This window comes from Anolis carolinensis, chromosome 6, assembly GCF_035594765.1.
Source record: "Anolis carolinensis isolate JA03-04 chromosome 6, rAnoCar3.1.pri, whole genome shotgun sequence".
Lineage (NCBI taxonomy): Eukaryota > Metazoa > Chordata > Lepidosauria > Squamata > Dactyloidae > Anolis > Anolis carolinensis.
In genome coordinates, this window is record NC_085846.1 from 86,987,132 (window position 1) to 87,010,132 (window position 23,001).

General features: G+C 39.1%; 1 protein-coding gene across 3 annotated transcripts; it reads left to right on the forward strand.

The window, feature by feature from the left end:
* The first annotated feature begins 1,319 nt into the window (after nucleotides 1–1,319).
* Nucleotides 1,320–21,864, forward strand: agr2 (anterior gradient 2, protein disulphide isomerase family member). 3 transcript variants are annotated; one of them, XM_008112616.2, is made up of 8 exons: nucleotides 1,320–1,407; nucleotides 10,868–11,002; nucleotides 12,041–12,104; nucleotides 12,319–12,371; nucleotides 13,377–13,450; nucleotides 15,603–15,666; nucleotides 19,232–19,315; nucleotides 21,566–21,864. In XM_008112616.2, the coding sequence occupies exons 2-8, from the start codon at nucleotides 10,873–10,875 to the stop codon at nucleotides 21,613–21,615; spliced, it is 519 nt and encodes a 172-aa protein (XP_008110823.1). In that variant the 5' UTR covers nucleotides 1,320–1,407; nucleotides 10,868–10,872; the 3' UTR covers nucleotides 21,616–21,864. The 3 variants fall into 3 exon arrangements, with proteins under 3 accessions (XP_008110823.1, XP_003222063.1, NP_001280045.1); XM_003222015.4 differs by lacking the exon at nucleotides 1,320–1,407 and adding an exon at nucleotides 8,463–8,582; NM_001293116.1 differs by lacking the exon at nucleotides 1,320–1,407 and having other exon boundaries at nucleotides 10,873–11,002; nucleotides 21,566–21,615.
* Nucleotides 21,865–23,001: the final 1,137 nt, after the last annotated feature.

The following is a 23,001-nucleotide window of genomic DNA, read 5'->3' on the forward strand; positions in this document are numbered from 1 at the left end:
GGGGGGGGGAGCGGCGTCAGAGCTGGCCCCGCCTCCCACGCTACTCCCGCTCGCCCGTCTGGCCTTTTCAAGCAGGCCAGACGGGCCAGGGCGCACTGGGCGGGAGGCGGGGCACCGTCAGGGCGGTGCCCCGCCTCCCGCCCAGCCTGACGGCGCCCCCCCGGGCCTGCGCCCGAGGCGGCGGCGTCAGCTGCCGCATGAGTGGGGCCGGCCCTGTGTAATGGCACACAGTGTTTTAGTGTTTTAATTGGGTATGATATTGGTTTTTAAGTGTGTTTTATGATTGTTGGTTTTTACTATATTTTGTATTATATGCGGCATTAATCTTGCCATTCTGTAAGACCGCTCTGGGTCCCCCTGTGGGAGAAGAACAGTATATAAATTAATTAAATAAATACTCATGTATAAGTCTAGAACGTTGTCAAAACATCAAAACCTATCCACAGATCAGTGTAAGACTTGTACCTTGACCCTTATCAAAAAGAAACCATCCCTTTCTCTGAATACAATGGCAACAGGTAAGAGATCAGTCTGAACCTAAAAGAAGCACCAACCCTCTCTACTCTTTTTACCATGGTGCCATTTCTGCCTTTTTGAACACCTGAGATGGCATCCTCTTTCCTTTCTCTGCAGAATGACCCTCAGTTTATCCACACATCATACCAAAATCCATAATTTTGACCTCAGAACCTACCTTTGACTTATACATGGGATCAACTTATACGTCACAATACTCTGACCTTTAAAGTTTAAAGCATAATGAATGACCAAATTCCTATGCTGTACTAAATGTTAGCTCTGACTTGTTTTAAACTGGAAAGGGTAAGAGAGGGGGAGCTTTCTATACCATTCCCAAGCCAGTTTGCCCGCACCAAATTCCTCCCTGCAGTTATCGGCAAGTAATCTGAACAGGAAGCAAACTAACTCCGGCTTCACAGCAAGGCAGATCTAGAAAGAGGAAAACTGACGGAACAAGTCCTTGCCCTAGATCCGTCTCTTACCAGGAGGGCGGTGGCTCCCCTCAGCAGATGGCAGGTGCATAAATGGGGTTGAACATTTCCCGCTGAACAAATATTTGCAGTATGAGCTGTAACAAAAGAGGGGAAATGTTTGCCATGGAGACCAAAGACTTTGGAACACCTCAGCATTTAAGTGATAGAAACTCCACAGAACTGGATGAATGAGCTCTGATCCGGAGTTATGTTTCATTGTTTCAAGAGTTACACCTCTTTGTAGGTCTCTTAAGAGGAAATTTCCAAATGCTGATGTGTCTTTAAGTGAGAGACCAGTCAAATCAAGACACATGGTTTTCCATTCCATGAGTGTAGTTGCTTTCAGACAAATTCTGAATCCTGTGTCCAGTCAAAATCCTAGTAGCCAAGCCCTGGCCGAGTTACTTTGAACATGGTAAGTTTCACTTGTGGTTCCAGGCACCCACCACCAAAGCTGCTAGATACCATAATAGTTAACACTTGATAAAAGTAACTTTCAATATTTATTCTAGGTAATTACAACCTACAAAAAGGTCCTTGGAAAAGTGTTTAAAGACATATCCTCTTACTATGACATGGAATGATGTCCAGGACCCAATGGGTCCATTAGCAGTTACTGATTCTCATGTCAGGGGTTCAATCAGGGGCACAGACAGAAAAAAAATGGGCGGGAGGGTTGAAACTATTATTAGCAAGTCATGAAGAGTAGTTCCATAATGCAAAATAATTTAGAAATCAGGCTCCAGCAATAAACTTCAGTGGACACTCATACGGATTTGGCTAAACCTCCCCTTGGCTACAGCCCTGGGTGCAATGGTAATTTGCTGCAGCTCTGACATAGAAGTCATTGACCACCAGCAGCAGTGCTATTCCTTTCATCAGCTGAATGAATTTTCTTTCCACCTTTAAGTTCCTGTGCAACCCAAAAACTTCTTCTGAATGAACAGCAAACTATCACAAGAAGGTTTAGAAGGCAGAAGAAAAGAGAACCACAGAAGGTTCTGTAACTGTAGCCATCACCTACCAGCACAATGTTTTATTTAGTCCTAGTTTTAGGTTATTTATTCAATACCATTGTTAATTAACTTACTAATTTATTTCCAGCAAGGTTTCAGTTTATCTGTTGTGTGCATTTTCTTTGTTCTGGGAGAGTTTTGTCCTAAATTCTAGTTTATAGCTCCCTTATCTATACTTTTTTTTAACTATCTAGTTAAAGGGTTTTAAACACTGTTTTGCTTCTTAAACCTCATTGATCACAGGACACAAAGACAGTGAGCCTGAATGCACAAAAAGTTAATTCAAAGGCAGGAAATCTCCAAGAAACATCTTATTCAAGGGATGGGAATGACTCACCCAGAAAGGAAGGGCGCATGTATAATTGGTCGCACAACGTGCTCTATTGAAGCATGAAAACACAAAGGCATTAACAAGATCATTAGGAAACAAGGAATTTGCACACATGGTAATTACAACCTACAAAAAGGTCCTTGGAAAAGTGTTTAGAGACATATCCTCTTACTATGACATGGAATGATGCCATCATGCAATATCAGCAGTTGAGTTAAATCAGGGTTGGGAATCCTTGACTCTTCCAAAAGTTATTTGACTGCAGTTCTTGGCATTCTTCACCATTAGTTATAATGAGTAGGTTAGGATGAGAGAAGATGGCTGGTCCAAAAACTACATAATGTCAATTGTAAACATTGTGATTGTCTGATCTGGACACAATATTTCAGGAGGGGACACAACGGATTGTAAGAGCAGCCCTAGGATGATGGTTGTCATCTTTAGAAGTTGCTTGTTCCTGACTGCTACTGATATATAACAAAAGAGTAGAAACAATATAGCTGAAAAGACTAGAGGATCACAATAGCCCCCAGTGGTGCAGTGGATTAAAGCCTTGTGCCAGCAGGACTGCTGACTTGAAGGTTGGGTTGCTGACCTGAAGGTTGCCAGTTCGAATCAACCTTGTGAGAGCGTGGATCAGCTCCCTCTATCAGCTCCATGCAGGCACATGAAAGAAACCTCCCACAAGGATGGTAAAAACATCAAAACATCCGGGCATCCCCTGGGCAACGTCCTTGCAGACAGCCAATTCTCTCACACCAGAAGTGATTTGCATTTTCTCAAGTCACTCCTGACATGAAAAAAAAACCAATAGTCACTCAGAATTATCCCAAAAGGAAGTATTTCTTTAACGAGGTCCTTTCTGTTTCAGAGACTGTCTCCTAAAAGCAACATGAGACAAAAATATTGACAGCTGACTGTTGTCAATAGTGATGAGAGTTCTGAGAGTTGTAGACCTGAAACTATTTTTTCTAAGCTGTGGGCATGTCTAACATTAAATTTTGTTTAAAAAAAAGGTTTTTGGGAACATAAGTTAGCAGTATATTTGAATCCTTGCCATTTGTATGCTGCCGTCCCTCATTTCTAAAGCTGGTTTGTTGAAGGTTTTCAAATGGTAAATCCCTGAATTCTGAACTAAGGTGTTATCAATTCATGAAATGTTTGCTAGTAGAGCTAACAAGATTAGCAGTTGTGTTATCGGACTCGGTTTGTTCACTTTCTAGAAGTATACACAAAGATTGAAAAGATAGAACAGTCATTTCAGCAAACTTGAAACTCTTGACCAAGTTACGGAAAGAGGGTTTTTTTTTTTTTTGACCAATCAGTTTTGTAAGTAAGCAACAAGCAGGAACTGATGTTCCTGGAAACTTGTGCCAGAGTCTTGTTCACATGCATACTCTACTGCACAGACAATGCTCTGAGAGGTGTATGATTTAAGTTAATGATTGATTTGGTCTTGCTAATGGGGTGAATAAAATCAAAATAACTATTGTAGATTAGAACAACCTGTAAAATGATGTCATATTACGAGCTGCCTCCCTTAAAAAAACTGGCAGTTTGTACATTCGCACTGCTTTCGTCTCGTGTCTTCTGATTTGAACCTTTCTAATGGAGAACACATGAACCTGCTTTACACCAAATCAGACCATTCATTCATCTAGCTCAGTGGTTCTCAACCTGTGGGTCCCAGGTATTTTGACTTACAACTCCTAGAAATCCCAGCCAGTATACCAGCTGTTAGGATTTCTGGGAGTTGAAGGCCAAATACCTTTGGATGAGAATACTAAACATCTTTCTATACATTTCAATCCCACATTTCTATAGGATGATACCATGGGACTCAAAGTGGAGTCAAAGACCTGTAATTGTGTAGTGTGAAAGGGGCCAAGGGCTTTCAAGCCATATTTGGAAATGCTAGGGATTGAACCTGATATCTACTGCATGCAATCCATGTGCAATACAGTTTCTGCTGTAGGTGAATCCACAGTTCACATTTCTCACCCTAAATAAAGGAACCTATAACAATCCAAAAATTCTAAAATGTGCATTCTTTACATGCTAGTATACAAAAGAATGGTAGAAGACATTTGAATGTTATCTGATTGCAACCACAAATATCAGAGAAAAGCAATCTCTGGAATGATGACTAGGTCTTAATGCCCAACAACGCACAATCACTGTTTATTTTCAGGGCTGGGACACATAGTAGTAACTAAAGGCACATAGCCAGTGCATCGTCACACCTAAGAGCCACCGGATTTGCTATAGGAATTATGTACACATCATCTAATGGTGTTTCCAGCACATGTTAAACAATCTGACAAATTATTTTTATGTTTCTAGAACTGTCTAACTGCTATCTAGAATTTTTACTGCTTTCCTATGCACAAGCTGGCATTTGCAATGGAAGAGGAAAAGACGGGCTCCTTAGGTGACATTTACTTGTTAAGACAGGGAGTGAGAAAAGAAGTTGCATGGAACCAATGCAAATTATAGAAAATACGTTTATGGACAATGGCTTCAAGATTCCTCCTCTCAATATGGGAGTTGTAGTCTAAAGAAGTAGCTTATTCAAGTTTGAAACTACTGTATATCTTTGTTTCATCCACATAATACCACAGCAAATCCATTCCTAAGGGGAATGCATTAAGGAGAGGAGCAAACTTTTTCATGATGCATTATCTGATGGGAATGAAAATATGTAGGTCTGACATTTCCAAGCCTTTAAAAGACAAGAACAAATTATAGTACCCAACCTCTTTTTGTAACATCCTATTCACTTTCATTGCATAGGATCTTGGGTCTTCAGTTATGCAACACTACCTCCCAGCATCCCATCCAACTTTTTACAGGTGAAAAACAGACACTGTGGCCAAGTAACAACAGAGTATGATCAAGATGGCATTTTAAGAATCTATTTAAGAACCTCTTCAAACCTACAGCCCAGCAAACAAACACTAGACTGTATTGATGGGATATCAGCTGATAAGTGATAGCCCAGGAAAGGAACCCTGAGGTGGTGACCCGGTATGAAATCCTCCACTTGTTATTTTTTGAAAGGGGAATGTAGAAAGCTGAATGGATTATCAAACAAAATCCAAAGTACATGTTGTAGTAGGACTTTTATTAGGCCAATGAAAATGTTAAAAATTAACCATGCTAGTTTTCAGAGCCCACTGACTTCTGCATCAGGCAAAGATGGTTAACAGCATGCAGGGGAAGCAAAGTGATAGTATTATAAGTCTGCATTTTGCCTGATGTGATAAAAAGAAAAGATCTGAACAGATGAAAAGGCTATAGCCAAGACATAACTGGGCACAAAGGCTTTAAAGTTTTCTGTCTGTATTTATAGTCAAACAATTATAGTTCTCAGGCCAAACGTGTATTGGGGACAAATGAGCGCACAAACATCTGCATTTTTTTTTCCTTTTTTAGCTCAGTAAGTGGGAGCCTCTGGTAGCACCATGGGTTAAACCCTTGTGTCGGCAGGACTGCTGACTTGAAGGTGGGGTGCTGACCTGAAGGTTGCCAGTTCGAATCCAACCCAGGGAGAGCGCAGATGAGCTCCCTCTAGCAGCTCCAGCTCCAGCTCCGTGCGGAGACATGAGAGAAGCCTCCCACAAGGATGGTAAAACATCAAAAACATCTGGGCATCTCCTGGGCAGACGGACAATTCCCTCACACCAGAGGTGACTTGCAGTTTCTCAAGTCACTTCTGGCACGAAAAAAAGCACAATAAGTGCTGATGTTGATCTTAATTACTAGATGGCATTGTAATTTCAAATTAAGATAATCCAAGAGAACCTTCTTGACATTATTGTTTTGATTCCAGTTTAAACAAGAGCAAATCAAAGTCACCTGACTTACAAAAAATGTTCTCCTGAATGTATAGTGTTTAGTTTCATGTTTATATTTCTTTTAATTATTGGCAAAGAGAGGAATACATCATTATTTGTTTGTGGCTTAGACACAGATAGCTCCCCCCCTCCTCTAAATCAAAGTAAGAGGCATTTGTTTATTAAAATTATTTTAAATAAGTATTGATGTTAGCTCACTATTCTCTATCTAAGGTTACATCTACACTGCAAAATTAATTTATTTGGCACCACTTTCACAGTCATGGCTCAATGCTCAGGAATCCTGAGATTTATAGTTTGGTGAGACCCCAGCACTTTTTGGCAGAGAAAACTAAGGATCTTGTAAAACTATAACTTTAATGATTACTTAGCACTGAGCCATGGCTGTAAGGACTTCATCACACAAAGGAGCCTCCGGTGGCCTAGGGGATAAAAGCCTTGCGACTTGAAGGTTGGGTTGCTGACCTGAAGTCTGCCAGGTTCGAATCCCACCCGGGGAGAGAGCAGTTGAGCTCCCTCTATCAGCTCCAGCTCCATGCGGGGACATGGGAGAAGCTCCCATAAGGATGGTAAAAACATCAAAACCTCCGGGCGTCCCCTGGGCAACGTCCTTGCAGACGGCCAATTCTCTCACTCCAGAAGCAACTCAGGTTGCTCCTGACACGAAATAAAATAAAATAAAATAAATCACACAATGGACTGTAGCTTATCGACGGGAGCCTCACGCTACACATCACACAACGTAGACTCACTTTGTCAAGGCTCTGTCGATGAATTGAGGTGCAAGCATCCTACAACACTGTGCCCAAAACACAGAAGGGTTCCCATGTTCCATTGGAAACCATGTGGCCAGTGTGTGTGTGTGTGGGGGGGGGGGGGTTGACGTTTCTGTATGTGTGACGATGAAGCATTGCTGTAGATGAGATAGAGCACCGGGATTGCCCCGCTGCCATGCTGATTTGACACAAAGGCTGGTATATTGCCCCCATGGGACCTCATCAATGTGATGAGGTCCTCAAAGGGATGTCAAAATGCATTAACATTTCACTATAGATACACCTTAGTGTTCTTGGAAACCCACTCGGTATGTCACGCTCAGTTTTAGAAGGCGGCAACTGCGAGCTTCCTCTAAACAAATCTTGTCAAGAAAACCCAGTGATATGGTTGGCAGAGGTTGAAGTATAATTAGAGGCACATGAACAACAACAAGAGTCATACCAAGCTAGACATGTTTGTGAGATGCAATGTTGCACTGGAAAGGCATAAAAGGAGAATTTGTTGAAAGAAGACCTAATTGGGGCCCCTTCCAACTTTTTGATTCTGATTAGCTACCAATCAAATTAATTGGGGCTGGGTGGGAAATCAATTGGGCTGCAAAGAATGGCATCCCAATTAATAAGATCAAAGGGGACTACGAGGAATATAGATTGTATGGCTCTGTACCCAGTTTGGCATGTAATGAGGTTGTTATGCAGCTGCTTGATCCTTTCAGAAGCTCTATCATGACACAGTAAATGTGGGTGTACTCGTCACAATATGAAACAGTCAAAATGTGACAACCTCTTCATAGGCCGTGCAATGCATCTTCCCAACAGGTCAAGCATGTTGACCTTTCATCAAACCATGTGATATGGCATTGCTGAAAGGACAGAGCATCCCTAGCATAAACCTTCACTTTACAATCTGGTGCAGCATCTCTTAGTGACGTTGCTAGGAAACTGCCACTATTTCAAGCACAGCACTGACTTTACAGTGAAGGCATGTAAAAACAGTTTCGAAGATGTATATTTTCACACAGTTTCAAAAACATGAGTGCTGTTTAAGGCCATTTTGACAACCTGGTTCATTTAATTTGGAACTTGCTTCGGTCTTCATTGCCATTTTCGATACATTGGTGTATTGTAATGCACCAAACAATTATCACATTCACTCCCTGAAGATATGTCTGAATAGTCAATTCCATTTTCTCAAAGGAATCACAGATCTGTGCCTTAGGTGAAAGAATCTATCCAATCACACAAAGACAAATCAGCTCTCGGACAAATCAGAAGTCTTGATTTATGCTTACCTGGACTTGGCTTCTTGCCAACATTTTAAAATATAATTTCTTAAACCCTCTTAGATGCACAAAAGCTTACTTTTCTGAACTACTGGGATGATGCTATTCTTGGTCCAAGGAATTGCCTGTAAACTTCTTGTTTTTTAATTTATATATATAAATAAAAATGAAAAGGTTACTCTCTACAGCAGAAGTATTGAAATGCCATACTTCTGGGTGGGGATAAGGTGTGCCCAGGTACATAAATAGGCACGCCACACTTTCCTTGTTCACACTGAAACTTAGAGCACTTCAGCTGTCCCTCAAAGAAGAAGGCAGGCAGAAAAGGTAAGGCTATCAGCAAATGCTTGCCAAAGGACTGGGTTTTAAATCCTCTAACTTGCGAGTCAGGTTTCTTTTTAACCACCTGCAAACAAAAGAGCCGAAAAGATTTAAGCATTTAAAAAGCAGCAGAATTGTAACTGAAAAGAACATAAACTAGGAAATGCTAATTTTCCCCTGCACATGTGTGTTCTGCTAACTATACTTATGATGAGAAAATGCATTTAGCTTTACAAACAAGTGCAATGCATTTCAAAAGATAGAATGTTTGTTGATTTTTACTTTCCATTTTCTATCCACAGGCTTTGTTTTTTTCTTCCTTTTTGATTTCCTGCTTGGCAACTGGAAGGTTTCTTTCGTTTTTGTGAAGTTGCATTTTTTAATGTTCATTGATATAGCTTCCATACACCTTTCTAAGAAGGCTCCAGGAACACATTGCTCTCTTTCTCTCTCCATGTCTCTCTCTTTCTGTGTATCTGTATATACACTTTCTGGGATTCCTGTCTGTATATTCTTTTTATCACCTCCCACACTTGCTAATGCTGCAAGTGGCTATTATAATAGATTGTGTTGTGAAAAGACTTTTGCTGAGCAATATTAAAAAGTCCTATCACTTAAAATAGCCGCAGTCACACACACACAACCCTTGCAACTTGCATTAACAACTCCTCCCAAAATTCCCATGTTGAATTTCTCCTTATCTCATGAAAAAGCAAAATCTTGGTCATGTTTACACAGTTGTGTCCTATGGCATTTATTCTGAAATGAATATTGATAGTATAACTGTCTAAACACAAACTTAATCTCAAATTTATCTAGAAATTTGACCCTTTGGTTAGCAGTCAAAACTTATTTCTGATTTAGTTTGGTCCAGATTTAGCCATATTTGAGGAGAACCCAGTGATCTACATTCAACACAAGGCAAATGTAATTCTATTCATGCATTCCTTTCCTCCACACCATAACCCCTGCACAGCACCCCACCCTTCAAATCTGTTCTAGAAAGTCCCATAGCTGAATCACATTTTGTGGGAGGGTGTAAGGACCATTCAGAGGAACCTCAGGAAGATTGACAATTTGATATATCACCCATGCCCGTTCCACTGGAAGAGGGAAACTGTTGGATACAATCCACTGAAACCAACATAGCAATTCCATTCATTTTCCATTGATCTATTCTAAATATGACTAGGTTTGTGCTTAAAATGGGCTTAAAATTGGAGTTTTGACACTAATATTGTCACCATTTGTTATTGTAGGACACGTATTGTTGAAGGGTACCTTCAAGACAACCCTAAGGCAAACAATAACAGGATTATCTTGGCAAAATTTCTTCAGAGGGGTTTTATCATTGGCTTCTTCTGAGGGTGCTGCAAGTGATAAAGATCTGTTCTCCTATTGATCCGAATGCAGCAGGTTGACCTTTCTTCCTCCCTTCTATCAGTGAGCTCCAGTGTATCATTCAAAAGCAGAACCCCTGTCATAATTTCTCCTAATAAAGGGGATTACTGACAGGAGGTATGGATTCATCAGTCTGATGCCTCCTGATTGACATGAGAACAGACCTTCATTGCTCACAATGGCTGCTGCCTAGCAGAGTAATCCCTACATATTCCTACACCTCTGTCTTGATCATGTGTACATACTGGGATTGTGAATACAAATCAGTTACAGATGCGCAACTCAAGGTTTTGAGTTTGTTTTTTTTTTAACCTTTGTTATTAAGGCAGAATGTATTTAGTTGAAAAGATGCTCAGATGCCCAATTTAAAGATCTTTTACCATTCTAGATTTTGTTGCCATCAGATTTTAATATGATGGTGTATTGTTCAGAATTATATTTTCATGTGTTAAGCGATTACTCACATCTGGAAGCTCCACTATCTGGCTTCTCTCTTGCATTAGATAAATAATACCACACTATAGAAATATATCATAGCTTTTGAAATAGTTCAGAAAAAAATGCAAAAGCTCTCAAAATGTGAGCATACTCTAGCAGAATAGTCCTATGTGTGTTTACTTTTCCACTATTACCTTAGGATTAAGACTCCATTAATAGCTGTAGGATTTCATTATAAGTAGCCACAAATAAAATTATGTTATATATGGCTGACATACATTTGTTACCTTTTATCAATTGCACCCAAGATGGAAACAAAGCAATTCTGTGCTAGTGTTTGTGATTTATTCAACTAGAGCTAAAACTTTATTCTATTTTGCTGTTGTTCCTTTCCTAGCACTTTTTGGTTTTTGTCTGAATAAACATATTGCTTTTTTTCTTCCTCTTAACAGAAGCCATGGAGAAAACCTTAATATCGGTGTTGCTTTTGCTGGTTGCTCTCTCATGTACCTTGGCTAAAATTGAGAAGAAGGACACAAAAGAAGTAAAAGAAACCCGCCCCAAATTACCCCAGACCCTCTCCAGAGGTAAAGATGAATTAGACCTTTGTAGGCAGATACTCTTTCTTACATTTACATCCTGTATGAAGGATGGAAGTTGGCATATTGTTGGTGGAAGTAGGTTTGCTTGTGCAGTGTGTTCAGTCACAGGCAAGTCTTATTTATGTTCAGCTCAGTTTCCCACGCAGTAGGTCTACTCTAGAAAGCACTAACCATTGGACTGAGGCCAGTAACTAATACTAAAGTAGTATCTTTTCTCAATACGAAAGAGCAAGCACTCCACACTTGTATTTCCTATCTTAGGATGCTATGCTAGAGTTTCCTTCTCTTGGCCCATGAGTTCTCTTGCAACTCTATGATTCTATGACTATATATAATATTTCTTGTCTTTACGTCGTTTCCAACTTCTGGTGACTTGTCATGAGATTTTGTTGGCAAGATTTATTCAGAGGAGATTTGCCATTGCTTTTCTCTGGGGCTGAAGAGAGGATGCTTAGCTCAAGGCATCCAGTGGGTTTCAATAAGTGGGGACTGAAAATCCCAGTCTCAGGCCTCATCTACGCTGCCATATAATGCAATTTCAGAATGTCGTTTAACTGCACTGAACTGCATTATATGGCAGTGTAGAGTCATACAATCCAGTTTAATGCAGCTAAACTGCATCGTGAAACAACACTATATGGCATTGTACATGGGACCCCAAACTATGCTGGCTATCACATTTCAAAAATGTCTTTAAGGTACTGCAAGATTCCTTTGCATCCTGTTCAGGATGAACATAGTTATGAAATTAAGATTCATTAAGCACAACATATTTAAATTACATTTTTTTACAGTATTTATATTCCGCCCTTCTCACCCCGAAGGGGACTCAGGGTGGATCACATTACACATATAAGGCAAACATTCAATGCCTTAACATAGAACAAAGACAGAGACAAACACAGGCTCCAAGCTGGCCTCGAACTCATGACCTCTTGGTCAGAGTGATTAGTCTCAGCTGGCTGCAGCTGGCTGCTCACCAGCTTGCGCCACAGCCCGGGCCTGATTTCTCCTTTCTTTTAGGTTGGGGTGATCAGCTTATCTGGACTCAGACTTATGAAGAAGCTCTCTATAAAGCCAGGACCAAGTAAGTTCCTCATATCTGCAAGTGGACTACAACATTTAATTTTTTTTCTATTATCTCCCTGCTTTAACTTAAATCTATTAAATTAATCCATTTAATCTTTTTTCACTGTCTCATCTAAGTTTATATTTTAACCCTTCAGTTACACCCATTGTGACACTTGATTTTCATACAGTTTACTGTGCAATTTTGAAATGGAGTCTTTTTTTCTTTGCAGCAACAAGCCTATAATGGTCATCCATCACTTAGAAGACTGCCCTCATAGCCAAGGTATATTTCAATATGCAATGACTTTACCCTCCATTCTAATAAATTGCAATATCCAACAATCTTTTCAGCCTCTAAATAAAGAAAAAACCCAGAAGTCATAGATGAATAGAATCTACCACTATTTCCCATTGCATTGAGACTAAATGAAAAATTCATGGTTAAAAACAGAGGCTAAATAAGTCTGTAGGGGAGGAGAAATTTCTCCAATTATCTATTTTATTTCTGACTTACGGTGATCCTTGGGTGACCCCATCACAGGGTTTTCTTGGCAAGTTTTGTTCAGAGGGAGTTCATCTTAGCCGTACTTGAACTCAGAGAAAATATTAATTCTCCTAGGTCACAGTGGGTTTTCATGGCTGAGTAAAGGCTCAAATCTTAGTCTTCAAAATTGTAGTCCACTGCTCAAACCATTACACTATGATGACTCTAATTTTGTTCTACTAGTTTATCTCTTATTTCAGAAATATGAGCCACCACACAATCATCAACTCTGGGAATTGAATAGAATGTAATTTGGAATATATGATTAACTAATATATTAAAGTTGTGAAGAGATAATTTGGGAGTAAGATTGTTTGACCCTTCAGGTGTTTTGAACCACAAATCCCACAATTGGTCACGATAGCTAAGGCTCCTAGGAGTTGAAATCCAAATCAAGGGGCCCAAATCTTGGGTTAGATTATCATGTTTCAGTTTCAATGGTTTTCCCACATGCTTGACATACTTTCTTCAAATACAGGACGCCCAAAGCATCCGGGAAATTACAGGGCAGGCCATAAATACCAAAGAATGTGATTATGATAAAACTGGAAAGCCTCTTGTTTTCAGGACTATAACTTGGAGGAATACAACACTTTCACTGTTACAGCTTATCTCTTCCACTTGATAATGATTTAGGCATTAAACATTGAGTAGTCATCAATTCTGTCTGATCTTTTCTGGTAATATGTATATTATGTTCTTTCTCTGTTTCATCTTCTTTCCCCCATTTTTATTCTATTCTAGCACTGAAAAAGGTATTTGCTGAAGACAAAGAACTGCAGAAATTGGCGGAAAAGTTTGTTCTCCTCAATCTTGTTGTAAGTTCTCAAATGTCACTTGATCAAATCTTTCATTATATAACATTATGAAGCAGTTATTCATTTGGCTGCATTTCATACTGTAGCTCTGCTCAATGCTATCTAGAAAATGTTTATACAGGGTATGGTTCAAAAATAAGGATGATTCCAATTATAAGGTTTGTGTGAAGAAAGCAAATGTATACATGGTTATTTTGTAAGAACTTGTTAAGTTCTTACTTACCCGTAAGATAGGAAACTAATACACAAAGCAACTTCTCAGTGTATTGATCTCTTGCAAGTATATATATTTGTCTTACATTAAAATTATATTTGAGTGGATTCTAATTTATATAAACACATCTCTAAAAAGAATAAAGAACAGATTATTAAACAAACAGCATGTAAGCCCTTAGAAAGGAATGCCATGATCACTAAATTCCACACAGATTTCTCAAAAATAAGTCATGCCAAACTAATCTTATCTCTCTCTTTTTTCTTTTTGAGTTAAATGCTTGGTAGATGAAGGGAATGCTGTGAATGTATCTTATCTTGATTTTACTTCATGACATTCTTACAAACAAGCTAGTAAAATGTGGACTAGACAATGCTGCTTTTAGGTGGATTTGGAATTGGTTGACAAACTGAACCAAAAGGAGAGAAGTGTCACAGGGTTCTGTTCTGAGTGCAGTGCCGTTCTACATCTTCATCAATGCCTTGGATGACAGAATAGAAGACATGGTTATGCTTATCAAATTTTCAGAAGAGACTAATTTAGGAGAGACAGCTAATACTCCAGAAAACAGGATCAGAATTCAATTTTTTTTTCATGTCAGGAGCGGCTTGAGAAATTGCAAGTCGCTTCTGATATGAGAGAATTGGCCGTCTGCAAGGATGTTGCCCAGGGGACACCCAGATATTTTTGATGTTTTACTATCTTTGTGGGAGGCTTCTCTCATGTCCCCGCATGGGGAGCTGGAGCTGATAGAGGGACATCTGTGCTCTCTCTGGATTCGAACTGGCAACCTTCAGGTCAGCAACCCAACCTTCAAGTCAGCAGTCCTGCCAGTACAAGAGTTTAACCCATTGTGCCACCGGGGGCCATGATCCTATGAGATTAAAGAGATGGGCCAAAACTACAAAATGAATTTCAGCAAGGAGAAATGGAAGATACTACATTTAGGCAGAAACAATGTAAAGCAAATATATATCATGAGCAAAGTCATATATATACATGACTTGACAACAGTACATGTGAAAAGGATCTAGGGTAGACCACAAGCTGAATATGAGTCAAGAGTGTAATGCAGCCATTTTAAAAGCCACTGCAACTCTAGGATTCATCAGTAGAATAATAGTGTCTAGATCAGTGGTTCTCAGCCTGGGGTCCCCAGATGTTTTTGGCCTACAACTCCCAGAAATCCCAGCCAGTTTGTTATGATTTCTGGGAGCTGAAGGCCAAAAACATCTTGGGACCCCAGATTGAGAACCACTGGTCTAGATCAATGGAAGTAACAGTAACACTCTATTCTGTCAGATCTTACCTGGAATACTGTCTTTAGTTCTGTGCAACTGAATTCAACAAGGACAAGATGGAATGTATCCAGAAGAGAGTGATCAAAGTGCCCTGGAAATCATATTCCATGAAGAGCTTCTTAGGAAGATAGATAGGTTTAGCCTGGAGAAGAGAATGTTAAGAGATGACTTACCATGTTTCAATATATGAATGGTTGACATATTGGAGATGGAACATGCATGTTTTCTGCTGCTCCAGAAACTAGGACATAGAGCAATAGATTCAAACCATAAGAAAAGGGATTCCAATTAAACATTAGGAAGATGGCAAGAGTTGCCCAACGGTGGAATAGATTCCATCAGCGTGTTCTTCTCTCTTTGAAGGTTTTCAAATAGATGGTTTTTGGAAGTGTTTTAATTATGTATTCCTGAATGACAGTTGGTTGAACTGGATGGCCCTTGTGGTCTCTTCCAGCTCTATGATTCTCTACTCTCCGAAGCTTTATTAAGATTGAATATGGCTGTGTGTATAAAATTCATAGTCCAGTTTCACTTATTTTTTTATCATGTTAAAGTAACGGAGATTGTATAATAGCTATTTTTCCTTGTTGTAAGTACACTATTCAGATTTCCATTTCTTTTTCTTCTTTAATCCTAGTATGAAACCACAGACAAACATCTTTCACCAGACGGTCAGTACGTCCCCAGAGTTCTGTTTGTAGGTAAGTAGTTTGTGAGTCAAAAACCTAATTGAAAAACTGGTTTCTAACTCTAATGGATTGTGTCAAATAATGTAAATTAGACTTACTATGCCACAGGCTTTGTTTCAGTACAGACTGAAATGGGATTGTGGTGTATAAATTATTAATATGTCAACAATTAATTTTAGAGTATCATTTACTATAAGGTGATAATGCCCACACAATACAATTAAGATGACAATCATTACAGGGCTGTTCTTTCTTACCTGCAAAAGCTGATAAGCCAATGTCTTGCAAAACATGTTAAAAAGGCATTCGTAAAAATACATAGCATGGCTGTTGTAGGAGATATGATGTATATCATTTCCTTATGTCTTAAGAAAATTTGTGACATTAACAACAGTAACATTAATGAATGTTTTGGACTGCTGGCTCTGCTAACTGGGAAATTCTTGTGAGTCCCATATACACACATGCTGCTAAAATAAGTCTCAACTCTTTCCAAACTATGAATAACTAATTTCATTTAAGGGTTTTTGAAATATGTTCCTACTCAAATACCTATTTGCTAAATTACAATGCACGTGTTGTTTACCTGCATGTTGACTTGTTGCTACACAACAATTTATTCAGTGGAGATAACAACAGAATTCAGATCTTTATAATCCAAGTACATCAAGGTATTATGAGGACAGTCTCTAAGAAATGAATCTCTAAAAGCATGACATGGGCTTCCCTAACTCTAACTAATAGGGCTCTTTACTCCTACACAAAAAGAGCTTCTCCCCATTGGCAAGTTATAGTATTTCAAGGACAGCAGGAATGGTTGGGCAAATACATTTTGCTGTCTGAGGCTGAATAGTAATATTCCTCTCAAATTAAAGTGTCTAATATCTGAAGCCAGACAATGTTTATACAAGAGGGAGTACGGGTACATCTACATTGTAGAACTATTGCAGTTTAACACCACTTTAACTGCTGTGGCTCAATGCTGTGAAATCCTGAGAGTTGTAGTTTGATGAGATCCCAGCACTCTTTCATAAAGTTAAAGGATAAAGGTTTTGTTAACCTACAACTCCCATGATTTCATAGCATCGAGCCATGGCAGTTAATGTGATGCCAAGCTGCATTACTTCTACAGTGTAGATATACTTTAAATTTCTCAAGCATGTATCCCTTTACTAGTTGTAAAAAAAATGAAACAACAGGTTAATGAACAATTACTTGTCTTTCAAGCCACCCCAAGGAAGCTGCCTGCCTACTTTCCCTAATACTAGGACTGGCTCTGACAGCAGGAGGGGAAATGGAGAAAGCAGAAGTACACTCCTCTGAATAAAAAGCTTAGATTGAATTCATCCTCTCCTTTCTTGCTTAACCTTTGCTACCCAACTGACAAAACCCAACTGTCACCGAAGCTTTGCCTTTTCTTCCTCTGCACTTGAATTCCCTTTAGAAGGAAGGGCCTCTCTCTTGACTGGCCGCACTTCTGGCCGAGCTGCCAAACCTGCCAGACTGCTTTGTAACAGAGCCCTATTCAGACATTCCCACTGTAAACATATGAAGAAAGGGATGTAGTCTAACCCTCTCTTGCTTCCATTCCTCCAAGTCAAATAAAAAAGCAAGAATCTGAAGCTTTCCATGCGATTCTGATCTCTGATTTTTTAGGTTTCTGCATCACGCAGGATGCAGTTTCAGTGTAGAACGAATGCAAGTCTGACACCACTTTAAATGTCATACTTCAATGTTATGAAATCCTACAGGCTGGTTTGGTGAAATACCAGCACTCTTTTGGCTGAAATGACTAAAGTCCTTGTAAAACTATAATTCCCATTATTTCATAGCATTGAGCCAGAGTAGTTAAAATGGTGTCAAACTGCATTCCTTCTACAGTTTAGATTAGGGATCCTCAAACCTTTTAAGTGGAGGGCCGGTTCACGGTTCAGACTGTCGGGGGGGGGGGGGCGGACTATGATGTAATATTCCAAAATTAGGATAATGTTGTTGTGTGCCTTCAAGTTGTTTCAGACTCAGGTCAACCCTAAGTCTAAAAACAGGGACCTTGGAGGGTTGCATCCGGCCCACAGGCTTTAGTTTGGGGACCCTTGGTTTAGATGCACCTGTAAACAAGTCTAAGACAGTGGTTCTCAACCTCTGGGTCCCCAGATGTTTTGGCCTTCAACTCCCAGAAATCCTAACAGCTGGTAAACTGACTGTGATTTCTGGGAGTTGTAGTCCAAAACACTTGGAGACCCACAGGTTGAGAACCACTGCTCTAAGAAGTTGAGAGAATCATGAGGTCTTTTAGCTGCTGGTTTTGAATAGCAAATTCCATCACCTTGAGCTTGTAGAGACAATTGCAAGGAAGATTGGGAGCTGCAGTCCAACAATACAGACTGAGCATCCCTTATCCAGAATTCTGAAAATTTGTTGAGAGTCTAGCTCCAATCATTTCAAGCCATGATAGATGTTGTAGTTCAGAGACATCATTCTTAATGGCCACAATTTCCTCATGTTTGCTTTAGCTGTTCTGCTTTCAAGACTGAAAATGAAGATTTTTTTAAAAAAAATGTAGTAATTCCTCTTCCAATACAAGGTCAACCTGTCTACCCCTTTCCTCTAGTTTGCAATTTTGAAAAGCCAAGTTGTAGCAAACATCTGAACAATGGAATGTGGTTTGCTAGCAAAACCTGAATCTCCTGTACCATTTGCAGTATCAGTTATGAGGTCAAAGACAACTTGTGTTTTATGACTGTCATGCTTGGTCTGGTGTTACAAGACCAGTCTAGACTTACCACACAATATCCTCCGCCCCTAAGTCAATACCATTTTTGTAAAGTTTTGTATTATTAAAGAAGGTTCTTGATAAAGAAAACGAAAAAGGAGTGATTGCTCAGAATGAAAAAGACCCAAAGCTATCAGTTCTTGTCTGCAATTGTGTACATATTTATTTGCAAAATAGTATGTCCCATCAATGCTAGAACATTTTTTTAAAAGTTGTGGGGAAATGCCTATGTTGTCTGAGAAGTAAATAGATCTTTTGTACAACTTCCAAGGGATTCATTAATGCTTACTCAGTCACTTTAAAAAGGTACCTAAAACCAACCCTTGTATTGCTAATTTCCTTTAGAGCAGTGGTTCTCAACCTGTGGATTCCCAGATGTTTTGACCTTCAACTCCCAAAAATTCTAACAGCTGGTAAACTGACTGGGATTTCTGGGAGTTGTGGTCCAAAACATCTGTGGACCCACAGGTTGAGAACCACTGTTTTAGAGATTGCATGAAACTCTCAAGAATTACTGTAACATTAACAGCGCCAAGAAAGAATTTTAAAGGTTGTATCTAGTGGTAGTTTTAGTCTAGCAGTGTTTCAGGTCATAGAAGGCGATTGAGCAGATCTACCTACTATAATCTTTTGTACTATATCCAAAATCTCATCTTGTGTAGACTGGAGTATTTTCTTCTAGTCCAAACTCCACATGGTATACAACCGTTTGAGTCTAAGCTATTGAACAGCACCTGAACAACAGAAGTGTTCATTTTTTTTCATTGCCAATGAAAAGTGAGCATTTTCCTTATCTCTCTATAGATCCTTCACTGACAGTAAGAGCAGACATTACCGGCAGATATTCCAACCGCCTCTATGCTTATGAGCCTTCAGATGTCGCATTATGTAAGTATTTCCTAATTCCTACCAAAGCTTGTAGTATAACTTTGGAACAATATAAGACCCACCATTCTAAAGGAGGCAGTTCCCCCATTTGTACAATAACACCGGGAAGACTCCACTCAAATTTTGTAGGAAAATAATGAGTTGATTTAAATGCATTTCCCTTTCCTTGTTATCTATTAGGGATTCAATTAGATAATCCCTAATAGATAACCTTTAATAAGGTAGTCATGTATATTACTTAAACTCTGAATCATACAACTAACGTTTCTCTTCTATCCCACTCAGCCATAGTTCACGTTTTAAGATTCCTATGTCTAGGCAAAAGCTATTCACCAACCTTGATTTCCTATTTTAAATAAAAGGAAGCATCTATGCAAGCTCAGTTTTGAATTTAAACTCACTTTTGTCATAGCAACCATGATGGCAGAAATAGTTTGCCTCTGCCATTCTGATTATCCTTGAGTGTAATCATAATTTCTTGAAACAAGTATAATATATTTAAAGTGAAAATAACAACATGAGTATACATGCTTGGGCTGAATGCCTGACTAGAGAATGGGTGAGATCCTGAATTGAGAGACATACATATTTCATGAGATTATGCCTCCCAGAGCTACTTCCCCAAAGTCCACCTTGTATGTTTCTTCCCATTACCATCTGTGATGTAAAACAGCAGGGACATCAGCAAGGAGACATCCAGTTATTTTCCTGTAACTCAGTGGTTCTCAGCCTGTGGGTCCCCAGGTCTTTTTGCCTACAACTCCCAGAAATCCCAGCCAGTTTACCAGTTGTTAGGATTTCTGGAAGTTGAAGGCCAAAACATCTGGGGACCCAAGGTTGAAAACCACTGCTGTAACTAGATGTGCTGCAAAAATGTCTCCTGCATGTGCTTCCTCAGGAACCCCCCCCCCCCCCAAATAAGATCCCTATGAGTAACTGAAAATAGACAATTTGTGACCCAAGCAAACAGTTTTTGAATATAAAGGAATACAAACATTTACTATGAACATTTCCTAAGGATTGAGACTTAGCGTTCCTGGTCCTTTCACACTTCAGAATTATAGCACCATGATTCCATTTTATCAGCTACATTTCCAGCCAACTGACTTTTAGGATTTGTAGTTTATGGGTGTTATGCTTAGGATACTCAGCCAGAAAAGTGTGGGACATCAACGTATTGCCAATTTCAGAATTCCACTAAATGTAGTTGTGGTAGCTAAAGTACTATGATTGTACCCGAACAATCTCCACTTCCATACCCATCCATGTTCCAACAATTTTGTGTGAACCAACATAGTTGATACCATGCAATTTGTGCTTGTGCCATAGCCAAGGCATTCTTACAGTAAAACAAATTGACTGGTGGGGTCTAACTCACAACAATAGCTGACAGCATGGAACAATCCCAGGAAGTAATTGCCTAGAAGAGTTAACATGACAAGTATTCTTAAGGCAGTCGAAATTAATGTAATCCTATCTGAGTTATGGACCTGGCTTCCTTCCATGGTCAGCAGGCTGTTAAAAGCAAGCATTGTTCTCAGAGCAAGGAACAGTTACAATCTGGAATTCAACTCCCAGAATCTGCAGCAAGTGTAGCCAGGAATTCCAAGAGTTGTAGTTACAAATGTAATTTTTCTCAGGCTGATTCCTTCAATAGCATTAAGTGCTATGTAATTAATGTGAGATTCTAGTTTATTTATTTTAATTTAGAGTAAGGGTAGATTTTTGCAGTCTAATGATCTATTGCAGCCTGGCTTCCCAATGCAGTGCACTGTGATGGTCAGAAAGATTGGGACTTTGACTATTTCCTTCAAAGCCTTATCTTCACTCATTTGTGGCACATGGGATAGGAAGGTTTCAACACTTAATTCTGCATTATGCTACATTAGGATCATGCTAGGTGTCCAATTCTACACCAGAAGGAGTCTTAGACACAAGTGAAAGCAATGAAAAAATACTTTACTTCAGCCAAAATAAAGGTAATGCAATTTAGAAAACAGAAAGTACAATCTCAATTATAATTTTGAAGCAAACACAAAACAAGAGTCTTCATAGCAGATATCAAATAAAGTCTTTGATATACAGGCTTACAAGTTGCACACAACAGGAGGTTTCAGAGATTCCACACTAGATGCTGGTATCCTTAGATTATTTGCTTCAAATGACATGGGAGGTCTCTAAGAGTTGTGTGCAATATTAAAACCAAAGTTTATTTCTCGCTCTAAAATTGACTTGCATTTTTATTTCTAGTGAAATCAAATATGAACAAAGCTTTGACCTTGTTAAAGACTGAATTGTGAAGAAAGAAAACAACAGACACTTCCATTTCTAGCTCGGCCTTGAAAACTGTTCTCACCAAAGAGAATATGTAGGTTAACCTAGAATATGCATATACTATGTGTAAGCTCCCACAGGAAAACTGTGTTATAAATATTCATTTGAAACTGTGTGGCATTAAGTATTGATTGCTTTTGTAAAATGAGAAAAACACTGTATGCTCTTTTCTACAAATCAGGATAAAAACAATAAATCTACATTATGTTGTTTACAAAAATGCAGTCTACTTTATGTTATAATCTTGGAGAGAACCATCCGTACATTTCACCAATGGACAAAAGCAATGCAGAGGAAGAACCTGATAGAGATTCTGTTCCAAGGTAACAAACAAGCATGAATGGAAGAAGGAAAACATTAATGATATTAAAACTCCATTGTACCTATGTGAAAGCATGTCAGGTTCACTTCTTTAATATCTCCGGGTAGAGCTAGGGACTCCTGACATCCTAGAGATAAGCAATTTTTAAAACTGAAAGAAGAATCCTAAATAAACCGGAGAACAGAAAGAATCCCAGAATAGTGGGCCTTCCACATTCACTGGTGGTAGGAGTGCCAGATCTCTGCAAAAGTGGAAAAAACACAAATAAAAAAAACTTTTTAAAATTGGTGAGAACATCTCTCTAGGAATCTTTATATCTCCTGTTGGAAGTTGACCATAAAGTTGATCTGGAGGACCGAGAGATCACATATTAATGAAGTTTGTGAATAATCAAATCTGCAAAGGCAAACCTGCAGATGTGGAGGACCAACTATATTGACCATAGAGGTGGGGATTTGGAAGTTACAATAATAATAAAATTAAATTAACTTTTCCAAGCTCTAGAGACAACTCTATAGAAGCACTGCTCAGCAGATAGATTCTTCAAATTAAGATTCCCTTTGCTTAACAATTTGTTAGACAACTTTTTTTCAGACAGTGAAAGGTTCAGATCCACAAAACTGTTTTGGCACTTCTCTCTCATGTCTATACTAAGGTAAAATTGATGTTTACAAACATCTTGTAGCCACTTGATGGACCACTACAGGAAGGTTTTGATTCACCTAGGCTCTCTTAACATACTTCACTGCAAACAACTGAGAAAGAAAAACTAGCTCATTCAATTACTAATGACAAGGTTAAAGTTTTCATTGCTGCCCTCATTTTGGCTAAACATATCAAAGTAATGGCTTTCTCAGGGCCCAGAAACCACTTCTGCAATGAGGAAGAAAAGCTAGAATTTAAATAACTGTTTTCCATGAGTCAGGGAAGTCTCCGTTACGTCACATGCAGTTTTCATTTACATAAAATCTGTTAAATAGTTAATGCTTGGTCTGCCTAGCTTTACGTTACACATTCTACATCAGAACAT

What these genes read in the sequence shown, in the direction of transcription:
- agr2 (XM_008112616.2), top strand. Translation starts at nt 10,873, where the DNA reads ATGGAGAAAACCTTAATATCGGTGTTGCTTTTGCTGGTTGCTCTCTCA. An exon ending in TTGTTCTCCTCAATCTTGTT is followed by an intron (nt 13,451 to 15,602) that starts GTAAGTTCTCAA and finishes CTTTAATCCTAG; the next exon opens with TATGAAACCACAGACAAACA. An exon ending in GCCTTCAGATGTCGCATTAT is followed by an intron (nt 19,316 to 21,565) that starts GTAAGTATTTCC and finishes TTTTATTTCTAG; the next exon opens with TGAAATCAAATATGAACAAA.